This window comes from Crocodylus porosus, unplaced genomic scaffold (assembly GCF_001723895.1).
Source record: "Crocodylus porosus isolate Cpor-Errol unplaced genomic scaffold, CroPor_comp1, whole genome shotgun sequence".
Lineage (NCBI taxonomy): Eukaryota > Metazoa > Chordata > Crocodylia > Crocodylidae > Crocodylus > Crocodylus porosus.
In genome coordinates, this window is record NW_017728947.1 from 12,715,657 (window position 1) to 12,738,721 (window position 23,065).

Sequence of the window (23,065 nt, forward strand, 5' to 3'; positions counted from 1 at the left end):
TGGTGACAAGAGCAAGGGTGAGAACCCAGATTCACAACCAACAACACTCTGAGCCACAGACAGGCTCCCTTCCTCTTTGCACTTTCTTTCCTACAGACCCTGCATATCTTCCTCTCTTAGCTTCCCAGTGGGCCAGTAGAAGGGGTACATTTTCTTGATGTATGTTCAGTCTTGGTAACCAGTATCTCTTACTTGCTGAACAAGTATCCTAACTGTTAGGCTGCTGACCAAAAGGCAGGCGAGCCTCTTCCTCCACCCACTGATTTACTTCTGGAAGAGAAGGCTATGTAAGTGCTGCTTGCCTACCTGTTGGTTGTATTAACAAGTTAAAAGCTGTTTATACTAGGATCCCAACATGCTACCTAAGTTTGTGATATGCTACTTACATACTTCACACAGTCTTTTGCAAACTTTCAGATTACATTTTTGTTTACCACTTGGACAGCAGTTTGACTTTATTATTCAAAAACAACTTGCTACATTTTAGTCTTATTAACTAAACTACAGTGTTAAGCTAGGTATCTAAGGCATCCGTATGCCTCTTACATTACATATAAGGTTATTTCCATATTGTTATGCTTTGAAATATGCTGCCAGTCTCAATCATAAATAATAAAAAAAATACCCACAAAGGACATTTTGAATTTCACTGACAGACACTTATAAACAACAGGAACCCAAACTACATAAGCACAGCTTTGCAGAAACTTAGCATTCCAGAAGTCTGCACTTCCATGAACTGCTCCAAAACGTTGTTTGCGGTCCAGAACTGAGATGACGTCCTCATTCTTCATAAAGGTTAGATTCCTGGTCTCATTCTTAGAAGATTTAATTATACCATATCATTTACAGAGAGGAACAAACAATGCCAACTGGTGGTAATCCAGTTTCATAAAAAATATCTTTTGACAAATCACATACATAGTCTTAGCAAGCAGATCTTGATGCTTTTGCCAAATAGCCTATTTTAATACATATAAGTGGTCATCATCAGCTTCATTTGTCTCTCCAATAATTACCTGCAGGGGTAATACAGTATTTAATGAACACCATCATTGCACATAGGCGGAAAGGAAATGGCACTTGCATTAGGCTCAAGCTTTGGTATTAACATATTTCCGAAACAGAGTAGCACAATGTTTTATAAATAAAGATACTGTCCTTGTCAGTTGGTTCGAAGGAAGCTAGGCAAGCAGAAAACAAACGTGGTAGGAGTATTTGACTGCAGGCATGTGACTGCTATGATGCAGAGAGTGTGAAACAGCTTCTGCTGTGATTGAGGTCATCTGCTATCACTGCTCTAGTTCAGAGATACTAAATATGGAGAAAGAGAAACCTGATTCTGGATCCACAAATGGGAAGACTCTGGGCCAGATCCTAATCATAAAGCAGCTAAAGGCTCCTCCCGTGAGGAAACTGATGAAGGGGAATCCTAAGGTGGAAAAAGGTTGGCTTTCTAGTGACCACTTCCACTACATAAGACATGTCATGGGTTGTGTAGGAGACAGGAATAGGTAGGGCTGACATGCCTCATTGCCCTCAGATCAGCAGAAGTTTTAGTGAGCAAATTACTGTTAGAGTACCTTAGAGCAGTGGTCAGCAATTTTTTCCAACACAAAGCTGGAAAGGTGCAGCTTGGGTGTGAGGTAGGCTGGCACTAGGACCTGGCCACTGCTCTCCATCACCCACTACTCCCCTCAAAGCCCCAGGCGAAGCCCCACCTGCCCCACCCCCAAATGCTGCCAAGGTCTCCCACAGCCAAAGCCCCAGCTCTGTTGCCTGGTTTAATGGTTCCACAGGCTGGATCTAGCCTGTAGGCTGCTGCCCTCTGCCTTAGAGCAATACTTGGCCTGCTGTAAGCTATGTTGAAGAAAAAGCCACCTTTCCTTGTTCTCCCTTGTGTGCCATGCCCAATGGCTTACTTATAGAAATGAATGTTGAAAGATCAGGAATTTCAAAAAGCTGTCATGTAAATAGGAGAAAGATATATTTTACTGCACAATGCTGCCTTCATGTAGTGGCATCACATCCCTGGTTGCAGTTACTCTGTTCCAGGAACAAGGTTTTATTTCCCCATGTTATATATTAGCCTGAAAACAACCCAAATAGTTCCGGCAGACTTCAAAAGAAAACTGCTGTTACAAAGTAGTAACATTCACTGGATTCTTGATGCCTGTCATACAAGACAGACTTCCATCCAATGTGTATATAAGTGACCCAGATGGTGTGGTGCCAGCAAGGAACACTGACAGACAAACTATTGAGGAAGGAAGTCCCAGCCCCATTAAAGTCAATGAATAAAAATCAGTCAAACTCATTATAACACAGTTTTTGGTTCCTTCAAGCCAAAGTTACGTTCTGATTGGCAAGAGGGTTGTTTGGGTATTGTTTGCACTGCTCACAAAGTATGGGCGTTACGTCATTAAATTATTTAATTCACGTAAGGGCCATCCATTCAGCCACGCATTTACATGAATAGAAGGGAAAATTACAGTATAAAAATCATTTGGTCATATTTTTCATATTTTAATATAGAAAACATTCACCAGCAAGGCCTAATAATCCCTTCCCTTCCCTCCCCCCAATACTCTCTTTGTCTTCTCAGCTCAGCTGCTGTGAAGTTTAACGTTTATGTCTACAGTTCCCCTTCAATGCTCCCAATACGGATTCTTAATAAAATTTCAGCAGTAATGTAGGCCCTGAAGTAGCATTAAGTGCCCCATCTAGGCTGAAAGGAAACATGTTTATCACCTGAGAAATACTATTGTATACACTTGAAGGAGAAAAGCACTCATCACTAGCTTACCTGCCACCGCCAGCCCTTCTTCCAAGAATTTGTCTTGAAGGTTCATTTGCTGAAGTGGGAATGTTCAATATTTCCAATTCATTCTCTGAGGCAAGAGCAGAGCTGCATATAATTGGAGGAAATGACTGCAACTGGTTTGAGGAGGAAGACGCTTCACAGAGGACAAGATTAAAGTTTAAAGGGTCTTCAGTGCCTTTTGGGCCACTTTCAACCCTCATTTTCCATTATTAAAAGCCAGACTGAAACCCCTGACACCTATAATCCTGTTTGCAAAACAGCCTGCTAGGAATTGCTGGATTGCTGGGGCAAAAATAACTGCTACTGAGGGGACAAAAGGAGAAACTGTTTAATGTAAAACTGACTACAAATGTGTTTAGTGTCAAAATAATGATATTCTAAATAGAAAAGGGAAAGCATTCGATAGCGTCTCAGATATATGCTCTTTTTTTTTCTATAATGAACTATTTTTCCACAGTAGAAAGCTTTCATAAATAGCAAGAATATCATCATATATTCAATGTAAACATCAGAATATATTTTTTCTGAAAAATTAGGGTTTTAAAATGAAAGAGACACATAATACCAGCACCTCAGATACACTTAGGTATATGCAGGCATTCAGTAAAATAGGACCAAGACGTGCCCTAGTGGTCTAAGAATAAAATGCCTGCTGTGTCATATTTACTGATGAAACAGAAACAGTTAGTCCTGGATCCACAGTAATAGTAAAGCAGTCGATAAAGCATCTTGTTGGCAATGCAGCTCATGCTGGATTCCTCGACAGTTAGGTGATTAGATGGACTGACAACTGCTACACAGGCACAACCTCAACGCTTTCCTCCCCATCAAAACACTAATACAAATGGCTTTGTTTTCATAACTAACCAGGAAGGCTGGACTCCAGGGCAGGAAGTCCTTCCCAGTGCTGACCATCAGGATCCTGTGGCAAAGCTAGTATTTTAGAGGAAAGGGTGTTATTAAGAGGCAGCAATCAGAAAGTAGAGAGAATGTGTGAATATCTGAAGAGAATAACTCTGCTCAAACACGTTGCAGTCTCTGGCAAGTAAGGAGCACGGGCTGCTGGCAGGTGAATAACAAGCAACCAAGACACTGAATGAAAGAAGTCATTACCTTCCAAGTCAGGCAGGTGCTGGGACAGTCATTAATAAACTGAAATTATTTTGAAGTGCTAGAAGTGGAAAGGGGAGAAAGTCTGGGTCATGAACAAAGAGCACACATGTGACAATGTGTAGGATGTTGTGGGATGTTACCATTACTATAATGACCACACATGGTTTCCATCATTCAAGTACTTTTGTGTTTCGCTTCCTCAGTGTACCAGCTTCACTTGACTCCCTGCCAGCTTGGATTTTTACTGCTGCATTTTCACTGTCAGATTCTACAGCCAGGCTCTCTTTGGTTGGCTCTTCTGCCTCGCTGCAGGTGTCAGAGTGGAACCCGGCATTCTCTGCTACGACAGCAGGATCATCCTCCTCACAGTGACAACAATAGCACGTCTCAAAGTCATGGCTAGGATGAAGGACACCACCCGTGTCGCTGAAGCTGGGTTGCTCATCCTCTTTCTGTCCTGTCTCATGACTGTCCCTCCCTGAAGTGAAATTGGACAATAAGGTTTCACTACCCAAATACTCCTCATCTCCCACACCTTCCATTCTTTCTGCTAGCTCTTCAGCAGAGGGCTGAGTGGGGCCAGGGTAATCTACAAGAATCGTGTCCTGTCTTCGCTTAATGCAATCAGAATGATCATAGACAGGATAGGTCTCTTCTGGATAACCTTTGGAACAAAAGTGATATGTGACTTAAAATATTAAATAATAAGGGTTGAAAAGAAACAGCAGCTCTAATGATGACACTGATAAAATGACTGTGTTGACAAATTGTTCCAAGAAGATTATTCTAAGTAGTTTGAAGTCATACTAGCGTAACTCTGAGCTTTCACTCTGCAAAAGCCCCCAGTGGTGCAGCTAATGCAAACTAACTCTATCCCAAACATTCAGGGGAAGGGACAAAACATAGCCTCTGAAACCAATCACCAAACTCAGACTGACTACAAGGGGTTAGGATTTCAACCCAGACTTTTATAAGTGTTTAATATCCATGGCTGGTGCCACACAGAGTAAGGGAAACTGCTGGGTTAACAGCCCCATATCTCTAAGTAAATGTGTTTACAAATTCCTCAGTTCCTCTCTCCAGATTCACTGAGATGTGTTTTGAAGAGTGCAGATATAGAATTAAATAGAATCATTTGTCAAGCTGGAAAACCAGATAAAACCAAATGCTTTTGTGCATTTCATTTCAGGAAATGCATCAAGAACTAAACCAAGAAAGCACAGCTTGAGGCTACTATTCATGATTTATATTTTGAACCTTTTGAAAGCTTCCTAAAGAGCAAGAAATTATAACTGCATTAAAAAAGCCTTCAGAATTCTACAAGTTAGCAACACAAACATTGGTTATATAACACTAAAGCAACCAGAAAACAAAATAGCTTTGAAGTACAGAATTTTAGAAACCTAGAATTCCTGAAGTGAATGCCTCTAATTATCTTTACAATATGGGAGCAAACAAAGAACTACCAACTAAAACCAAACTCAAGTAATGCAAAACACATTGATTCCAATTTCCAGTTGTATTAAATTGAAGCAAATAAAATCCAGCCAAATGAAGAAAAGCAAACACATAAATCTATGTCAGCCAAGACAAAGTAGCAGATGGTGTGTGCTTAATCTCATATGCAATTCTGGCAACATATATCGTGTTATTCTCACAATGTGAAATGCTTGATATTTCAAAATCCTTTTGCTTGTTATTATAATTGGAAAAAAATGAGACCCCCTTGTGGCATTTTGGAAGCTACCATTCGAAAATGAAAGAAGCAAAGTGTACAGTATTCTAGTTTCTAGATTGGGAGAAATAATCCATTGCTGGAAATCTATTTATTTTTTACAAAAGAGGAAATAAAAATGCTCCTTTACCTTCCCAGTCTTCCATATAAGGAGCTTCTTCAGCTTCTTTCTCTGGGGAGATGCCATCAATGAGTTTGCCTTCTTTCATGACTCTAGTGATCTCTCGTAGTTGCTGAAGTAATCTTTTTTCCTGGTCTGTCGTAACATTTTGGGCCCCACTACAAAATATCAAACACCCCAATAGACACAAAACAGTGGGAAGTAACAAGAGATTCAAAGACTTTTTGTTGTCTTGGCTTATAGAGCAGAAGCCTGAAGGAGTGGAAAAGTATCATTATTTGACATCTGTATCTATACAAGTTGTAAGTCTCATCAGTGCATGGTGTTTGTGTACTGAGTAATGTCAGGATCTCTATCCAAACTTCTGCAATCTAGACTAAGACAAAAGAAACTGCCCAAGATGGTAACAAGCAGCAAGGGCCAGGAAGGAGGGGAAACTAAAGTTATGGAGTCACCTGGCTAGCACAGAATGCACTCTGGTAATTCTTAGGATCCTGCCATGATATATTACCCCAAAACTTCTCTGCCATTAGGGGGAATCTGTGCTCCCATCTCCTCTGCTTTACCCTGTAGCAAGTTAAAGGGTAGTTTGGTTTTATGCCATGTAGTTGTGGTATTTGAGGGTAGGAGGTGGAATCTGTGGGTAGATAGTTGCCTGAGGGACTAGACTTGATGGCTCAGGAGATCTTTTACAGTGTTCTGTTCTTATGGTTCAAGGGCTTAAAGAATAAAAATAAAAATAAACCCTTACTGGGAATTAGAGTACCTTGTTTGAGGTTTGTAGGAAAATGAAATATTCTATTTTATTACTTCAGTCAGTATCTACATTAAATTTTACACAGTATATAGCACACATGTGGTGCCACTTAGAGACTCCTCACTGTTAGCATGGACTCGAGTGGCTCTTTAATTGTTGCTTTGAGGGTACAAGATCCTCACTGCTAGCTGAAAATCTTCTACTTGTGAGCCATCAATGACAGCTATAAATCAGTTGACTGTCCCCACAGTGCCATCACTGAACAGCACAGGTAGCCCTGCTGCCCAATTAGGGTATGATTAAAAATTGTGCAGGACTGTGGTTAATTTCTGTCCTTTGGATTTGTGGGAGGGAGGAGGGGCAGGGAGAGGGGAGGACTGATTTATTTTTAAATTAAACTAAAAGTCTATTACTGATTTGATTTATTGTCCAAAAAATACAAGCTCTTAGTAGCCACAAAAAAGGCAGCAGCTATTCATTCCATTTTCAAATTTACTGAAAGAGCTGGATGCAGAAACAGAGTTAGGACCATGCACAAATTAAGTTAGACAGACATTTGGCTGGAATGGTCTAGTCAGGGATCCTCCTGCCTTGTGAAGGGAGCTGGGTTTCCTGGTTACTTGCCTTCAGCTGGTCTATAGGAAATGCTAGGGCATAGTAATGTCCCTGAACTCATGTTCCTCCTTGCAGCTTAAGCATCTGAGGCATCCCTCACCTTGTCCAGAAAGAAGGCAAGACAAAGTGGCACACAGCTAATTACCTCTCCTATAGTTGGCCACCTGCAAAGGGAGAGACTCATAAGACATTTGCTGGAAGTCTGAACAATGCATAAGAGGAGGAAACAGAAGGCATGTGATGAAAGAAATTATCATTTCCAAGAGCTGCAGCAGTTCATTCTTGCTGGATACATGTGCAGCTCCAAAAGAGCCATTACAGTTTATTGTGGCAATGATGCACACACTGTATTGTGGAGTCCCAGAGTAGTCACTGGCAGGTACAGCAATGGTTTCATAAACTTATATTGAGGTCCCAACAGTTCCTAAGGAGCTATCACGGCTGCAATGAAAATCTATCACCAACCTTGGTGTCTCATACACTTCAGTTTGAAACTCGTTTTCTTTTTGGCTTCATTGTCTTAAAATGTCACCATTAAAGAGCAGTTGTAGCAGAAAAACAGTTCCACGGAGCTTTATATGTATCCCACCTCAAAACTGCTGCAGCCCATTTATACAGTTCATGGTAAAAAGCAAGTTTTTTTATAACTGTCAGCTCAGCAACATGATTTTGCATTGGCAATCAAGCTGAGTTAAGTCGGCCTCTTAACCAGTTAGCAGAAATAAAGATTTTGGAACAGTTTAAGCCTCAGTGAAAAAGAACTATACTACCAGAGCTTAAGTGTAGTATAAGTTACCACAGTGCAGCTGACACATGTGATACACCCTTTTCTAACCTGCTCTAAGTTGTTTGTTTGTAGTCTAACTCCCCATGTATTGTATAGGCAGCCTAGGTACTAACCCAAAACTTTGGCTTCTCTTAGGCGATGTGTCCAAATTACTTTTTGGGTCCGTCCTAAGGAATCTAATACTGAAAGCTGGGATTCACAGTCACTTGAGCATCATTTTTGTGAACTAATCTCTGTGGGATTCCCGCAATAAAATGAAGGATATACTGAAGTAGCAGGTAACAAGAACATGGATTGTTTTATTTAAAATTTCCCTTGCTAATATTTTCCTGTTTGACACACTAAAGAAAAAAAAAACATAAATGGGCTCCAAGCCAAACTGGATTCTGTAATAAATAATAAGTGTATGCTTATTATAGTTATGCTGTAACTGCTGAAGGATTGTAGTCTATTCAAGAGAAAAAATAGATGACTGAGATATTCACAAATGGATGACTGAGATATTCACAAAGCTTTATGTATCATGATACCTTATCCTGGTACCCTGTGTGGTCTATCTTGAAGTACTTATTCTGTAATTGATGTTACTGTCCGTTTCTTGGTTTGGATATTTTGGATACCATTCTAGCCTCCCTCCCTCCAAGATGTTTCTGTACCTGTCTCCTTGCTCATGTTAATAAATATAAATACTTACAACAATCCTTTTCCCCTTTTATTTCTGTGAGTGAGCATTTCCTATGATTAAGCTAAAGTCTTGGCAATTATGCAACTAATGCATTACTTGTGATGATCTCTAAGCTTAGATATGCAATAAATCAAAGTTCCCTTCTGTCTAACCTCCGTGCAAGACAGGACTGGATAATGAGAGAGATTTCATCTGATAGAACAACAAATAAGCTATTCTGAAATCTTTCAATCTTGTATCATTATAGACAAAGAAATGTACAGGGAGAGGTGCAGCAAAAGAGGGCAAACTACGCACTAACTCATTATAGAAGAAAGTAAAAAGAATGATGGACTCATTTTATCAATCAGCATGAAAAACAAATTCTCTTTACTTAAAAAATCAGTATTTTACATGAAGCTACTAAACTCTGATCCCAAACTTATTTGAGGCCCATAAAAGAGGTTTTGGGTTTTTTCCCCTAGAACATGCATTTTTGCAGCATATAAAAACATTAGGTTCTCAGGAGAGTTTGACAGAAAGAAAAAGTTGAAAATCTCTAGTGATGGCTCTGGGGCCTTCATTAAGGGAAGAAGGACAGTTTCATAATGGAAGGGAATCGTTACAAGGCAATTCCTGGTTTTGCTACAGATTTCATGTGGGACGCTAGATAAAACACTTAGAATGCCTGTGCACAAGTCAGGAGGCCGCTCTGGTGCACTGTAATTACAGTGCATTGGAGCAGACTCAATCGAGTCTACTGGACCGTGCTAATTACCGTGTTTCAGCCAGCCTCCATGTCTCATGCATCAGTATCCCCATGCTTCAAAATGGCAGCTGGGGTGCTTGAACTAAAGCTCATTTGATGACCGGTTTGAAGCGCATGGATGCTGATACACAAGACGCGCTGAGTGCTTTCATTAGAGAGGCTCTCAGAGCCCCTGCAGCTCCTGGCACACATGTAAAAATGCCCTTAAGCCCTTTGGCCTCCAAACTCCCAACTGTAAAAGCAGGATAATATTTCCTTTGCTCTGCCTATTTAGACCATAAGTACTCTGGGCAATGATTCTGTCTTGCTATGTGTTTGCACAGTGTCTAGAATCAGTTCATGACTCTATAGACATTCCTATAATAGTAAAATTAATTCAACCTTTCTGGGACTTTTCTGTCAAAGAATTTTCTTTATTACCTGTTCCTAGGAGGTGTGGGTCATTTTAATGGTGTTCTCATACTCTTTAATTTTAAATGCATCCTCTTTTAAGGTTAAAAAAAACTACAAGCTCTAATTTTATTTCCTAATTGCACGCATGTATTTTTCTTAAGGGCCTTGACTCCATAAAGTCAATGAGAAATTAAATTCAGATTTAGAAAGTCTTTCAGTTTGGGTGTGTTTGGAACCTGTGCTTGTATTTCTTTGTATTTGTTTTAAATGGGTACTATTTGCAAAATTTGTTTTTGCATTCAGATTTGGATCAGACTCTCAGACTGTTCATACCCAATACCACAAATCTAGATGGACTGACCAGTAAAAAGCAGATCTACTCATGGTAGGTCCTGATTGAACTCCATCAGCTTTAATGAAAGTTATTCCATGGATTTCAATTAATGCTAGATCAGTTCCTACATCTCCCCAGTGCCTAAAATTTGCCTTGTGCAGAGGGTTCCCGTGACAATTTAAGCCCATTTTTGAGACCTCAAACAGGTCAGTTTAGGGATAAAGAAAAGTATTTAGACTGTCATCTTGATTTAGATGGCAAAAATTATTTTTTCTCTATAGAATTTCTAAGCACAAGAACTGGAATAGATGATATTGTGAGGTCCCTTCCAGCCCCACTTTCCTATGATTCCTTCCTATGAACTGCATTCTCTTCTGGCTCATGCTCCAAGAGATTTGCAAAATGATGTTCCAGTCATAAAAACCATGCATGTCCCCCAACTACCTTCTATACATGCCTTTTGTTAAGACTTGTGCAACTAGCGTGAAAGCAACAGGTGCAATGCAGACACAATTTAGAGATGTAATTTGGGTAAAGTTTATGGTGTGTACAAATAGGATATGCAGGTTATCCTAACTACAGTAATGTTCCTGCAGAAGCTTTCAGTACTGGCACTGATGCAGGAACAGAAAGACTTTCAGATATACACTGAGCTTCCAAGACTGGCAATTGCAGCAGTCATCCTTTTACTTGCAAACTGAAGAAATACATTATGTAAACAGTAAGATGCACCTATGTCAACCCAGAGTTCTCCAGTGTGAGTTTTACAAAGTAGCTTGTCATTGCAGACATTAAAGCCTGATACTTTGCTTACTGAAAACAATAAGAGACTTTACCTTGAAATGTGTTGCATCTAAATTTTCAAATTCTGCAGCTTGAGCCCAGCTCTAGCGATCTGGCTTAGTTTTATTTGCTTTGTTATTGTATATACATGCAGCAGGCTATTTCATAACTATTAGATCTCCCAGGGAGGCTTAGGGCTTTAGAACTGTCCTGTAGTCCTTTAAAGTAATTTTTCCATTGTCAAATTCAGAACTAGTTCATCCCGCAAAACACTTTTCGCTTATACTTTAATTTCCCGAGGTTTCATTCTCATATTTCAGTCAAATACAAATCACAGTTCTTGGACAATTTTTTCCATAACAAAATATTTTTATGAAAGAAAATGCTACAGCTAATTCAAGTTTAGTTCAACTTACTAATGTCTATGTTTAAGGTTTAAACAGAGTATTGATGGATACTCTGTATATTTCTTGCTTAAAAGAATATACATAATGCTAGAAGCTAGCATACATTCAAGTCATTCTCTTTGGCAGAATTCAGAAAAATCATGGGGCTACAGTATGTTGTGGGGGGAGGGTTGCTCTGTGTTGCATTTTAAGTTTACTTTAGACATCTGCCATTAGCTCCCAAGCTACATAGTACAGTATGTAATTGGAACATTCCCTTTAAATAAGCTGAAACTGGAAAGAATAATTTAAGTATAGAACTACAAAGAAAAAAAAGAACACAGCAAAAATATATTATGACAAGTATAAATTCAACAGTAGACATTATAAAGTAGTGAGAGTTACTTTTCATCCAAGGGATCTACATTTGATAATAAGCAGATATTTTTCTCCTTCAGTTTGATTTCTGGCTATAAAGAAATTTTTCACCTTTAAAATTCTGTGATTTGAAACATACCTGTCACAATTAGATCCTACTCTGTTGATTAATTTTTCCATGGCTTCCTCAGTTTCTCTCAATTTTTCTTGTAGTTGGGTGAGTTCATAATCAGCTGCAAAAGAAACAGGATCCCAAGAGCTATCACTGGAATCTTTGAAAACTTATTCCTGTTCTGTTAACAAAGCTGGCTTGTCTCAGCAAAGAGTATACCCAGACAAACTAATTTGGAGGCAGCTAAGAGGCACAAATAAGAGAGCCCCTAGGAATGTTCTCTTTCACTTCTCTAGGTATAACAGAAGGAGTAAAGAGAGTTCCCTGAGATACAGACAAGGAACCATCTCAGAATGTCTCACAAGCAACCACTGATATGCAGAGTGATTGGCTGATTATAAATGTCTTGGAGATTGAAATGATATGGCAAAAAATGTCTCCCAATCATATGTTCTAATGGAAATGTAGTAATAGTCTAACCTATTGTGAAGTTACCTGTTCTCACTAAATTCACCAAATAAATTCTTGTGAACAAAGATTCAAAGTTATTGTATTTAACAGATTTTCTATGGCAGGGAGCACAGGGCCAGGAGACAGCTGCTTCCTGGCGGGGGCTGGGAGATTGCTCCCTGCCCCTGGGAGCTGCCTGCTGCCAGGGCAGGCTCTAATGGTGAAGCACAAGCAGGGACAATGTTCCCCTGCTCTGGCAGCAGGCAGCTCTAACCCTGGTTCCCAGTGGGGGTGGGAGGGGACAGGAGGCTTGGAAAGACCTGCGGGGAGAGGGGCAGGTCCCAGCCCCCTGTCCTGATGTGCTTGTGGGGCAACTAGCAGCAAGCCCCCAGATGGGCAGGGGTTCTCCACCCAACCGAGGCTGGCTGCTACCTGCCCCACTGGCATCCAGCAACATTTACATGTGTAGACACTCCCAGTCACCATGCCCACATGAGTGAGGGACTACACAGTTGTTACTGCACAGTCATTTAGTACTTGCTTATCCAAGTACTAAATGACTGGGCAGTAAGTGGCGCTACCGTGCAGTACCATCCCTGCATGTTTTTTAGCCGCTACTGCATAGTAGCAACGAGCTTGTTATTACTGTTCAGTAGTGTCGCCATCATAGTTCATGCCCGGAGACGCTATGGCACCACAACAATGAGCTATGGTGCAGGTGCTCACTGCTACTGCGCTGTAGCATCTTGTATAGACATACACATTGATCCAGCCAAAGCCCAGACTGGGGTCTCATCAAGCAGCACACTGCTCAAACTCATATGGAAAAACAGCTGCTGCTTTGAGGCACTTACAAACTGATTCAGCAAAGAATGTGTTTAACTATATGCACCACTGACTTCAATTGTTTCATGACATCAGGCTAAACAGAAATAAGTTGGGAAGAAAATCTGAAGTGGAGAGAAGGGTAGTGACTTCTGAAAGGTTGCAAAGCATGTTAATATTAGAGAAAGAACAGAAGTCTCCTGATTCCCAGTCCAATAATCTATCCACTAACCCATACTGTCCGCACTTCCCAAGTGATAGATACTTAGGAGTACAGATAGAGGCATACAAACATAGTTGGCTGGTATCATTTGTTTTCCAGCACTAATTTTGTAATTCTATAAAATCCTGTAGTAAATCTTTGGCTCCTTGAAAACATAATTCTTTTAACCAAGTATTGTAAAAATTATTTTTATCTCTAATTTTTACCATTAGCTGTTATTTATTTCACAAAATTGCTGTGCATGTGTGTGTAGATCTGTGGTTCTCAACCTTTTTAGAGTCAAGGCATCCCTTGGAAAATGCCAGTTCTTACTTTTCACTCATTTTTTTGACTACAGAAAAGTACCAGAGCAACCATAAGAACTACTTCCCAGTTAGGGCGGCTAGGATCTGGAACCAACTTCCAAGGGAAGTGTGGCTGGCTCCTACCCTGGGGGTCTTTAAGAAGAGGCTTGATGCCTTCCTGGCTGGAGTCATTTGAGCCCAGTCTTTCTTCCTGCCCAGGCAGGGGGTCAGACTTGAAGATCTACAAGGTCCCTTCCGACCCGACTTCTGTGATTCTATGAATTCTTCTGTTGCAAAGAACTCAGGAAGACCACAGCAGGTCAGAAATGTTTCTAACACTATGAATTCCTGTTTGAAATCTTTGGGTTCATCTTGCAAATCATATTTACACACCTTGCAGTGATGACATTGTATGACACCCAGCAGCATTAATAAAAGTATCTCAAGGCACCCTAGCTGAGAATCAGTGATATAGATAATAAAATGTATAGTACTGTACATAAGACCTGCGTGATATTACCAGACATATATATTTATGTCAAAATTATTACACTTATGGTAAGGAAAACATGACATGACTCTACTGATGGTACTCTCTTTTAATACGCTAGTTATATTTTCTCTGAGAATCTAGACAACAAAACAATGCATTTAAATAGTGCTGTTATAATAATAACCGTTTGTCTGAACTTTAAAACTAACAAATTGTGTAATTACAGCCTAGAAATAGACAGACTTATTATGTCATTGGTATAATTTCCATCACTCATAGGAAAAAAAAGACAGTAATGAGCAAGAGAAAAAAAAGTTGCCCAATTTCTTTATAATGCAGATATCACCTTTTAGCAATCCAAAAGAGGTGAAAATGGGAGGAAAGAATGCAACAGAGAGCATAGTAACAGTTCAGTATATACAAATGCAGAAAAAGACCCCTGTCTAAGGGCCGTTAAAAAGTATCATAATCAAAAATTTCCTATAGCCACATCCCAAATTAATTTTTAATCATCTGATATTTTTGGCCTTTTGTTATTCAGTGAAGTTGATTCAGTGAAAGTCAACAGAAACACTTATCACTTTCAGTGGGCTTTGTTTCAGGCCCCTATTCTGCAGACTTGTTAGTTAAGGTTTGTTCAGTGCTTTGAAGGTATAAAGTGCTAATTATTATTATTGCTTAATGGAGATCTAAATCATACAGTTAGTTTCTTTATAGGTTTGACTGGATTCATAAGTGATGAATTTAAAGACCAATTAAATGATTATCTTGCCCTGGTGAAAAACCTTTTACCCTCCAATCCTGCAATTCATGGAGTCACACCTACATGCAATATATTGCAGGAGTGGAGCATTATATTCTATAGATCTACTTTAGCGTTAGATAAGCTGAAGACTTTGTCCTTGTATAATCTGTATTGCATGCCTGTTTCTCTGTAGATGGAGTGTCCTTTGTACTAGTTATGAGTACTGGTGATATAATGGTGCTTTAAAAAAGTTTTTAAAAAATCAAATACTCTCAAAAAAAGAGAGAAGTATAGGCTCTCCTTGTACTGTTTTATATTGTTCTCAAAGTGCACACACTTTACCTGTTACTGCAAAGAAATCAATCCACTAAATGGTTTTCTTATGCACATTCACTTAGACGGAAGGTGATGTCACAGTACCTGTTTTACCACAGAGTTGATTTATCCAACAGCAACAGAGAAGCTACTGCTTGCTGTCATATTACACAGAAAAGCAATTTTGGTGTGTCCAGAAGACAGAGAGACAGGTCTGAATATCTGAACAGTAAGCAGTGAGGTAGGTAATATCTAATCATCTTGGAAATAATACTTACTGATTTTCCTATTCATGTTTCCAGGTATAGTAGAAGGACATTTCCGCTCCCCTGTAGTGGTTTTTCCCTTGGAAGAGAGCTGATAAGTGGAAAAAATGGCTATTGTAGAAGGTATAGCAAGAGCAGTACAGAAGCCCCAAAGAGATTAAAGCAAAGAAAGAGACAGAAATTAAAATTATACTAGAAACCATCTACTGAAAAGCACGAGAGAAAAAAATAAAATATGACTGCAAAGAAACCTAGAAATCTAGATTATCAAAGCTACCATCAGATTTTCATAACAAAGGAAATTTTAATGAAAGATGAAAGATCACCTGATAAAATGTCATGTTTATATTTAAAATATTTGCCCTCTGTTTCAAGTGGCCTGAATTGTGTGCACATAGCGCACACAAAGGGTTTATGACTTGTGTAACTACAGGCCAGAGTAAAAAAGTATCTAGTCCATTTCTCTCTCTCTCTAGCAAAAATGTTCTGCTATTTATTTGCTTCTCTGCCTTTGCACTCTCACTCTGACAGACCCACACACAGATGCCAGGAGTTTCTACTAAAAAGCTCTAACCTCTCCATGTACTGCCTCTCCTCTGCATGCTCTGTAAACACAGTGGATGCTCTTTAACTGCTTAAGCAACCCAGCCAACATATCTTATTCCTGGCTGCAGCAACGCTTCTGCTTCTCCTGTCACAGGACTTTTCTGAGCACACACTGACAATCATTCAGAATCACAGTTTGGTGCCAGGTTCCATCGTTGCTCTAGGAGGAGAGGCAATCTACAAAAGCTGCCACAAACCAGCCTCCCTCCCCTGCTGCTTGGTACACTGAAGTATTGTAATCAAGGCAGCAAACACTCTGGATAGCACGCATAGCCCTGTCAGTACCCTCTCCCTCTCAGTCCATTCAGGAAGAACAGCAGCAGCTCTGAATGGCTGCTCTCCTATCCCCCTACACTAACAGGTGACGTATCCGCAATAAGATATGTAGCATGAGCCAAAATAAAACCCATCTGAAGTTTATGTGGGCAAATATTAGGTCTTTTTGAGACATGGATACCTATAACATGTTCTAATGGCTTAAACCATGTTTAAGCTGCCTTTTTAAACCTGAATTTCAAGCCAGATTCTTAGCTAAGGTGGCTCCATTGAAGTCAATGAAGCTTCACTGATTTATGCCACTAAAGTTGCGTTCCTTTAATTCTCAGAGGGATTTAATATTTTTCCTTAACCTCTGGGAAGGAGAAATGATGCGATCTACTCTCACACACCCTTTCTCCAAGCAAAAGGATGGCTCTTTTAAAAAAATATATTCTTCTGGAAATCTTTAAGTGAAAGAACTAAAACCAGATATTACACTGGGACGTATGCTACAGTCTTAATGACAGTGCCATTGCAACAACTACCAAATGCAACACAACCATCTTTTACTGTCCCATTAATTTACTCATTGAAGATGGGTTGAAATAAAAATATTTTTGCCAAAACAATTTTAAAGTCAGCTCCAAAGTTAATATTTTCTTGTGATTTAATTAGAGTCAACATCCTGAAAAATGGATCCACCCTTCTTACCTTAAACAGAATATACAAGATGTATAGAAAGATTCCAAATCCATAAATAGGTATGATCTGTCCCACAAGGCCTCTCCCGCTGCCGCCGCCACCTCCGCCTCCGCCGCCTCCTCCTCCACCCCCACTTGCCTTGGCCTTGGCAACTGCTTCTGCAAGATGAGACCTTGGAAAATGGCCTCCAGACCTGCCATCTGGGGCTACCTGGTGAGGCATCATTGACGGAGACCGGCCTGTTTTCCCTGGAAAAAAACACCCCAAACCACAAAGTAGTGTTTGTTTTTTCTCCCATTCTGTAAGTATCATGAAATACTCAAGGCTGGACTCATTTGTATCATATTGTCCCCAAGGACCATAGTCCCCCCCCACCATTAAGGTGTGCTGACTGTGTTAAAATTGTGGATGCTATAATTTAGGATGAGCAGCTCCATCAAACAGTTGGGCAAATACCATTTCTCTTCTCATTTCACAGAAATGGAAAAGAAGGTAAGGAGGTTAAGACAGACTTGAGATTGTTTGCCCTAAGCAAGGTGGTCCAATTTTGGCGCAGCTGGGGGCTGCGCATGAAATTGTACGGGATATACGCTGTGTGAGCAGGCTCCAGGGATCCCACCCCCCCACCTTCTAGTTTCCTTCTGCACCAGCAGTTCCCAAACTCTGGCAGATTGCGTGCCACCAGTTTAAAACGATACAAACTTAAGCACCGCCAGCAAATTTTCCAGTTGAACTGTCAGTACCACCAGCAATTTTTCTGTCATCTAAAGTGAGTACATGGAGACTAGACAGTCACCTCACTGTGATCCCCCAGTTGTCTTTCCTGCTAGGTGCAGGGGGTTGGACCTGATGATCTTCCAAGGTCCCTTTGGGCCTCACAATCTATGAATAATAAATTGGTTAACAGGTACCACGGACAGGTCGTCGGCCTACTGCTGGTGGTACTGTGCCACAGATTGGGAACTGCTGCCCTACAGCACCGGGCGAACCACATGCCCAGTGCGCAGGCCCCTCCATGCAGGCAGTGGGGGCAGCATGCGGCCCCCAGGCCTCCCCTGCCACACAGCAGCCTGTCGGCCACCGGCTGGTCCCTTGGGGCCTCCAGCTGACAGCCCCAGAGCCCGTGACAGGATCACCTCAACAGAGATGGGGGGGGTTTTCCTGTGCCCCGAAGAGCTGCGACCCGCGCCTGAGGCGGGCCTAAATCTTCACAATTTGGGCACGTTGGTCCAAGGCGCCAGTGTCCGCAGGGCGCCGCGCCGCTCTGTGCTCACACGCGCCTCGCACTAGCGGCGGCCCCGGCCCGGGCTGGCGGCGGGAAGGACGCGAGGCGACTCACCTGGTGGCGGGCCGGCGCCGACCTCCTCCCGGCGGGGCTGGGGGCAGCGACGGGCTCCGCGGGCCGGCCGTCTTCGCGCGGCGCCGCCTCTTCCGGGGCAGGGCTGCACGGGCTGTCTCCCAGCGGCTCGGAGGGGGCCCGCACCCGCCGGGAAGAAGCAGGGCCCCGAACCGAGTTTAAGATCGCGCGTTGTTGCGTTGATTGTGCTTTGTAAAATGATTTCAGACGTAGCTTTTGCGCGCTCTCACGCCGGTTTGGACGGTTCAGAGTGTTTTGCTCTGTTGAACGGATTTATATGCACAGCTTTGGCTCGCTCTGCACATCCGTCCGACTGTTTTGCTGTTACCTCGATTCCCGTTCAGCGTTTCGCTCGCTCTCGAGCCACTTCGCCTTTATTTTGCTCGGTTATATTGATTCATATCCATAGATGTCATAGGCGTTAGGGCTGGAAGGGACCTCGCAGGATCATCAGGTCCAGCTTCTCCCCGCCCCAAGGGCCAGGAAGTGTGCTGGGCTCAAATGGTCCCAGCAAGATAAGCATCCAAGTGGTATCCAGGTTAGGTGCTTGCACCACTTCTGGGGGAGTCTCTTCCAGACTCCGGAGACTTGGACGGTAAAGAAGTTTTTTCCTATGTGTAGCCTAAAACGGGTTTGCAGGTGTTTGTGACCCCTTGGGGTGCCCTGGTGAACAGTTGCTCCCCCAGATCCTCATGCACACACACCCCTGATATACTTATAGGCTGCCACCAAGCCCCCTCGCCTTCTCTTCTCCAGGCTGAAGTGTCCCATGCCGCTCATGCCTTTATTCAAGCTTTTGTTTTTTCTGCATATTAACCAGTTCATTTTGCTCTGCTATGCTGATTCATATTCAGCTGTTGCTCTCTCTGCACATTAACCAGTTTATTTTGCTTTAGTTTCTCAAAATTCCACCAAATTCACTGTTTTCCCCATGCAATTTGCTGTTTTGCTGTGTGGGGTACATTACACTTTGCGTTTTGTCTTCCAGCCCTGCTGGGAAAAGCTCAACGTAAATCGAGGTAACAGCAAAACAGTCAGACGGATGTGCAGAGCGAGAAAAGCTGTGCATATGAATCCGTTCAACAGAGCAAAACGCTGAACAGTCCAAACCAGTGTGAGAGCGCGCAAAAGCTACATCTGAAATCATTTTACAAAGCAAAATCAATGGAACAACGTGCTATCTACATTTGCTCCTTGCTCTCCAGGTTTTTCCACAAGGAGAAATAAGTTGAATTACATTTCAGTCTCCTTGCACTGTGCCACGGAGTTAGGCAGAAGTGGGAAGTTCAGAGCTGGAGTCTACAGTATGGCCAGAGGAGAAGCCAGAAAGACAAGCAACCAAGGTGGGCTACCTGAAGAAGGGTGCTGCAGCCAAGCTTAGGTCCAGCTACAAACACCCTCTTCTTGGCACGTAGGGAAGGTAGCTGGTGCTGGACCAGACCACCTTTGACAGTATGACACCCACTGGAGGCAGGCCACACAGCAAGCACAAGCGCACACACACAGATGGACACAAAACCAAAATCATTGCTGAAATATTACTGAAAATAATCCTTGATTTAATTTTATATTCTCTGAGTCACAGCGTTGAACATTTTTACAGAGGGGGGTGATGAAATCCAATGAAAGGTATTTCATAGAGGCAGAATAAACTAACATTGCCATTGAATAAAACGATTATATCACCAGTATGCCAGAGTCCTGAGCAGGAGTTATAAAATGCAGTATCAATACTGTCTTGGTAAGTTATATCAGTTTTAAAAAATCTGTTCAAACATTCTGTTAAAAAGTTTGTTTGGACCAAGAATTATGTATTTTTAAAGTCTTGTGGGAATGAGCAGCTCTGTCCAAATGCACGGTCTGACCCAAAACACTCTCAAGCCACTTCAGCCCTTGCCTTCATTCTGTTCAAAGTTATTATATAGTCTAATTTACTGAATTATTAAAAATGAACCATGCAAGACATATCTTATTTACAAGGAAGTCCTGTTGATACAGCAGGAATGGCTTATAACAACAGGTTGTTATGGAAACAATGATGATGTCATACAGAAAGCACTTGTTACTTCTGGTGGGGATTAAGCAGCGGGAGCAGATAAACTTTCAGGAATCATGTCATATTCATGAAAGTGTCCTTTAGAAAAGAGCAAAGTGAGCAGGGGATACAGAAAATAATTGACAGAGGAAACTGGACTTTTTTTTCTTACATTTTCCATTAAGCTAAAAACTTCCATGATCCACTCACTAAAAACTTAAATTCATACAAGTGGAATCAAGGCTAGAGGAAAACTGCCTTGGCCTTGTACACTCTAGACATGCTCAGAAAAACAATTAAATAGGTTCCAATTAAATAGGTTTCCCATTAGCTTTTCTGTTCTGGGTCTATTACAATGCTATTTTCTTATTTTTATTAAATGTTTCCTCTCTCTTTCCATTGTGAAAAACTTACATAAGATCTTTAAGACAATGAACTACATAGAACAAAGTGAAACTGTTCATTATGCTGTCAAATACACTGGAAATATGTTGGGGGGCATTTCTCTGATCTTCAATTCTACTCATCTTTGGTGCCAAGTATAAATGAAAATTCAGACAGGAGGGCACTTATTTTTATGTGGATGATGTTGCCATAAAGCCGGCACTCCACTCCCAGCCTACCTACTTTGATGGTTTATACAAATTGCAGGCAATACTAACAGCAACATGTGTATAACTACGCAGGACATATTATGTCATGCAGTAATACATACTACTCACAACACAAAATCTTACAACTGAAGATCTTACTGAAATCAGTGCGACAAATACTGCATGCCACAGAGCAATGACAAAAAGTCAGTAAAACTAATTTGGAAAGGCAGTTTATAAAATTATATAAAATATTAATCTATGCTGGATTTTAGCTGCTTTTTTTAAAGTGTATTTTTAAAACATGAGACAAAGGGAAACACCCCCATATATCCAATACTCATTAGCTATTATGTAGTTGTCAATCTTAATGTGACTAAGTGGTTTAAATAATATCTTAATTAAGAAACATCATCTTTGTGCCATAATCAGCTGTCATGAGATGTGCCCTCAGCACAGCTGACCCAATAAATGGGCAGACATCAATGTTGCCCAGGGGTGTCCTTCAGAAACAGGACCATGAAGCACCAAAAGCGCCTGCCTGGGATGGCTGAAGAACATGTCTGTTGCAGATAAGGCAGCTAAAACTATCACTGGGAATTACTGATCTCACAATTTGGGGCATTTGTGGCACAAGAAAGGGCAAAGACATCTGTTTGCTCAGGTTTTATACCACTATAAAAATGTTTATGGCAGCCCAAAGGTGCTGTCTCTTTGTAGCCTTGGTGCGTGGGGCAGGTGTGAATTCCCGTGAATGTGGTGCTTAGGAAAGGTGTCTGATTGACATTCATCGTGCATGAAGTTTTCTATCCACAGAACGAATCCAACTCAGCCAGTGACACTGCAAGCTTCCACCCATAGATGTGCCATCGTACCTCATTGCAGCCCAGGTAGGCTCCTTCTGAAGACATTTCAGTGCCTGTTTATTTACTCCTCAAACGCTCTGCTGAGACCAAGGCAGCAGTTACCAATCAAGGTAGATTTTACAACGTGGAAAGCTTTGTGGAGCACTGGACTGGTGCCAGGACATTTCACACAGGCTGACAACACTATCAACTTGAATCCACTACTAACATGGGCTCAAGACACCTTGGTGGTCACTAAAGTGTTCCAGATTGCATCGTTAATCCTTTGAGCTAACCAGTCCTTCCAGTGATACGGTTTTCAATGGCGGAAAAATGGAAAACACTGTAATATTTTTTCATGTAAATTTAATTTCTCCAAGTCCTTCAGTACCATCCAGGTCATTGGAGAATTATTTGCATGGCACCAACAGTCCACTAGGTGATTTACAGGCAACTACGGACACAGCACTGACTAATCCAAACAGGCGGAGGATAGAAGCAATGAGGCTTAATATAGAGCAGGCTAGAGGAAGGATGATGAGATACATAGCTTCCTGAATTGATTGGATCTTCTACTTTTTCCCCCACTTCCAGTAGCTAAGTCTCTAGTTTCTCATCTTTATGCCATTCGGTGTTGTAGACTTGGTCGTGTCTCCTCTCTATAGTATCCCAATTGTTTCATACTTTCTTTGCTTCAAATTATTGTGACTGGCTGTCTCTAAACCCTCCCACTTTTTGCTACAGCTGTTTTGAGGTGACTAGTACAGAACACCACAATCCAGAAGAGGACGATTTAATTTACAGTATTATTCTGTTTTCAGTATTTATTTTAATCTCATTTTGGGAATGGTATTTTGCTATCCAGTATTCTTAAACACTTTATTCTCAAGGAAGAGAGAATAAGCAACCACCTATCTTATATCAATAAAATGATGCCATACTTCCTATCAAACCATCAAAATACAAACTTTGTGTGTAAAATTCTCATTTCTGTTTTGTTCCATTTGCTGCCAAATAACATTGGAAGAAAAAGTCCCTCAATACTTGTACCAAATACTGTTTCTACAGGTCTCAAATATATTTTTCAGTCCTGGGTTAGAAGACAACTGCCTTTCATGAGGCTTTAGATACAGTAGTTCTCAACTTTTTTAGACTCAGGTCACTCCTTGGAAAATGCCAACTTTTAGTTTTCACTAGTTTTTTGACTAAAGGACAATAATAGAGCAACTTTTCTGTTGCAAAGAACTCAGAAATACCACAGCAGGTCAGAATTTTTTTAATGTTATGGATTGTTATT

At 41.1% G+C, this 23,065-nt stretch overlaps 1 protein-coding gene across 2 annotated transcripts; it reads right to left on the minus strand.

The window, feature by feature from the left end:
- Nucleotides 1–401: 401 nt before the first annotated feature.
- RIC3 (RIC3 acetylcholine receptor chaperone) lies at nucleotides 402–18,332 on the minus strand. Of its 2 annotated transcripts, none has more exons than XM_019552069.1 (6): nucleotides 18,278–18,332; nucleotides 16,948–17,186; nucleotides 15,385–15,463; nucleotides 11,799–11,892; nucleotides 5,803–5,951; nucleotides 402–4,415 (listed from the first exon to the last, which is right to left on the minus strand). In XM_019552069.1, exons 2-6 carry the CDS (start codon nucleotides 17,161–17,163, stop codon nucleotides 4,108–4,110), a joined length of 846 nt encoding a protein of 281 aa, XP_019407614.1. In that variant the 5' UTR covers nucleotides 17,164–17,186; nucleotides 18,278–18,332; the 3' UTR covers nucleotides 402–4,107. The 2 variants fall into 2 exon arrangements, with proteins under 2 accessions (XP_019407614.1, XP_019407613.1); XM_019552068.1 differs by having other exon boundaries at nucleotides 402–4,601.
- Nucleotides 18,333–23,065: the final 4,733 nt, after the last annotated feature.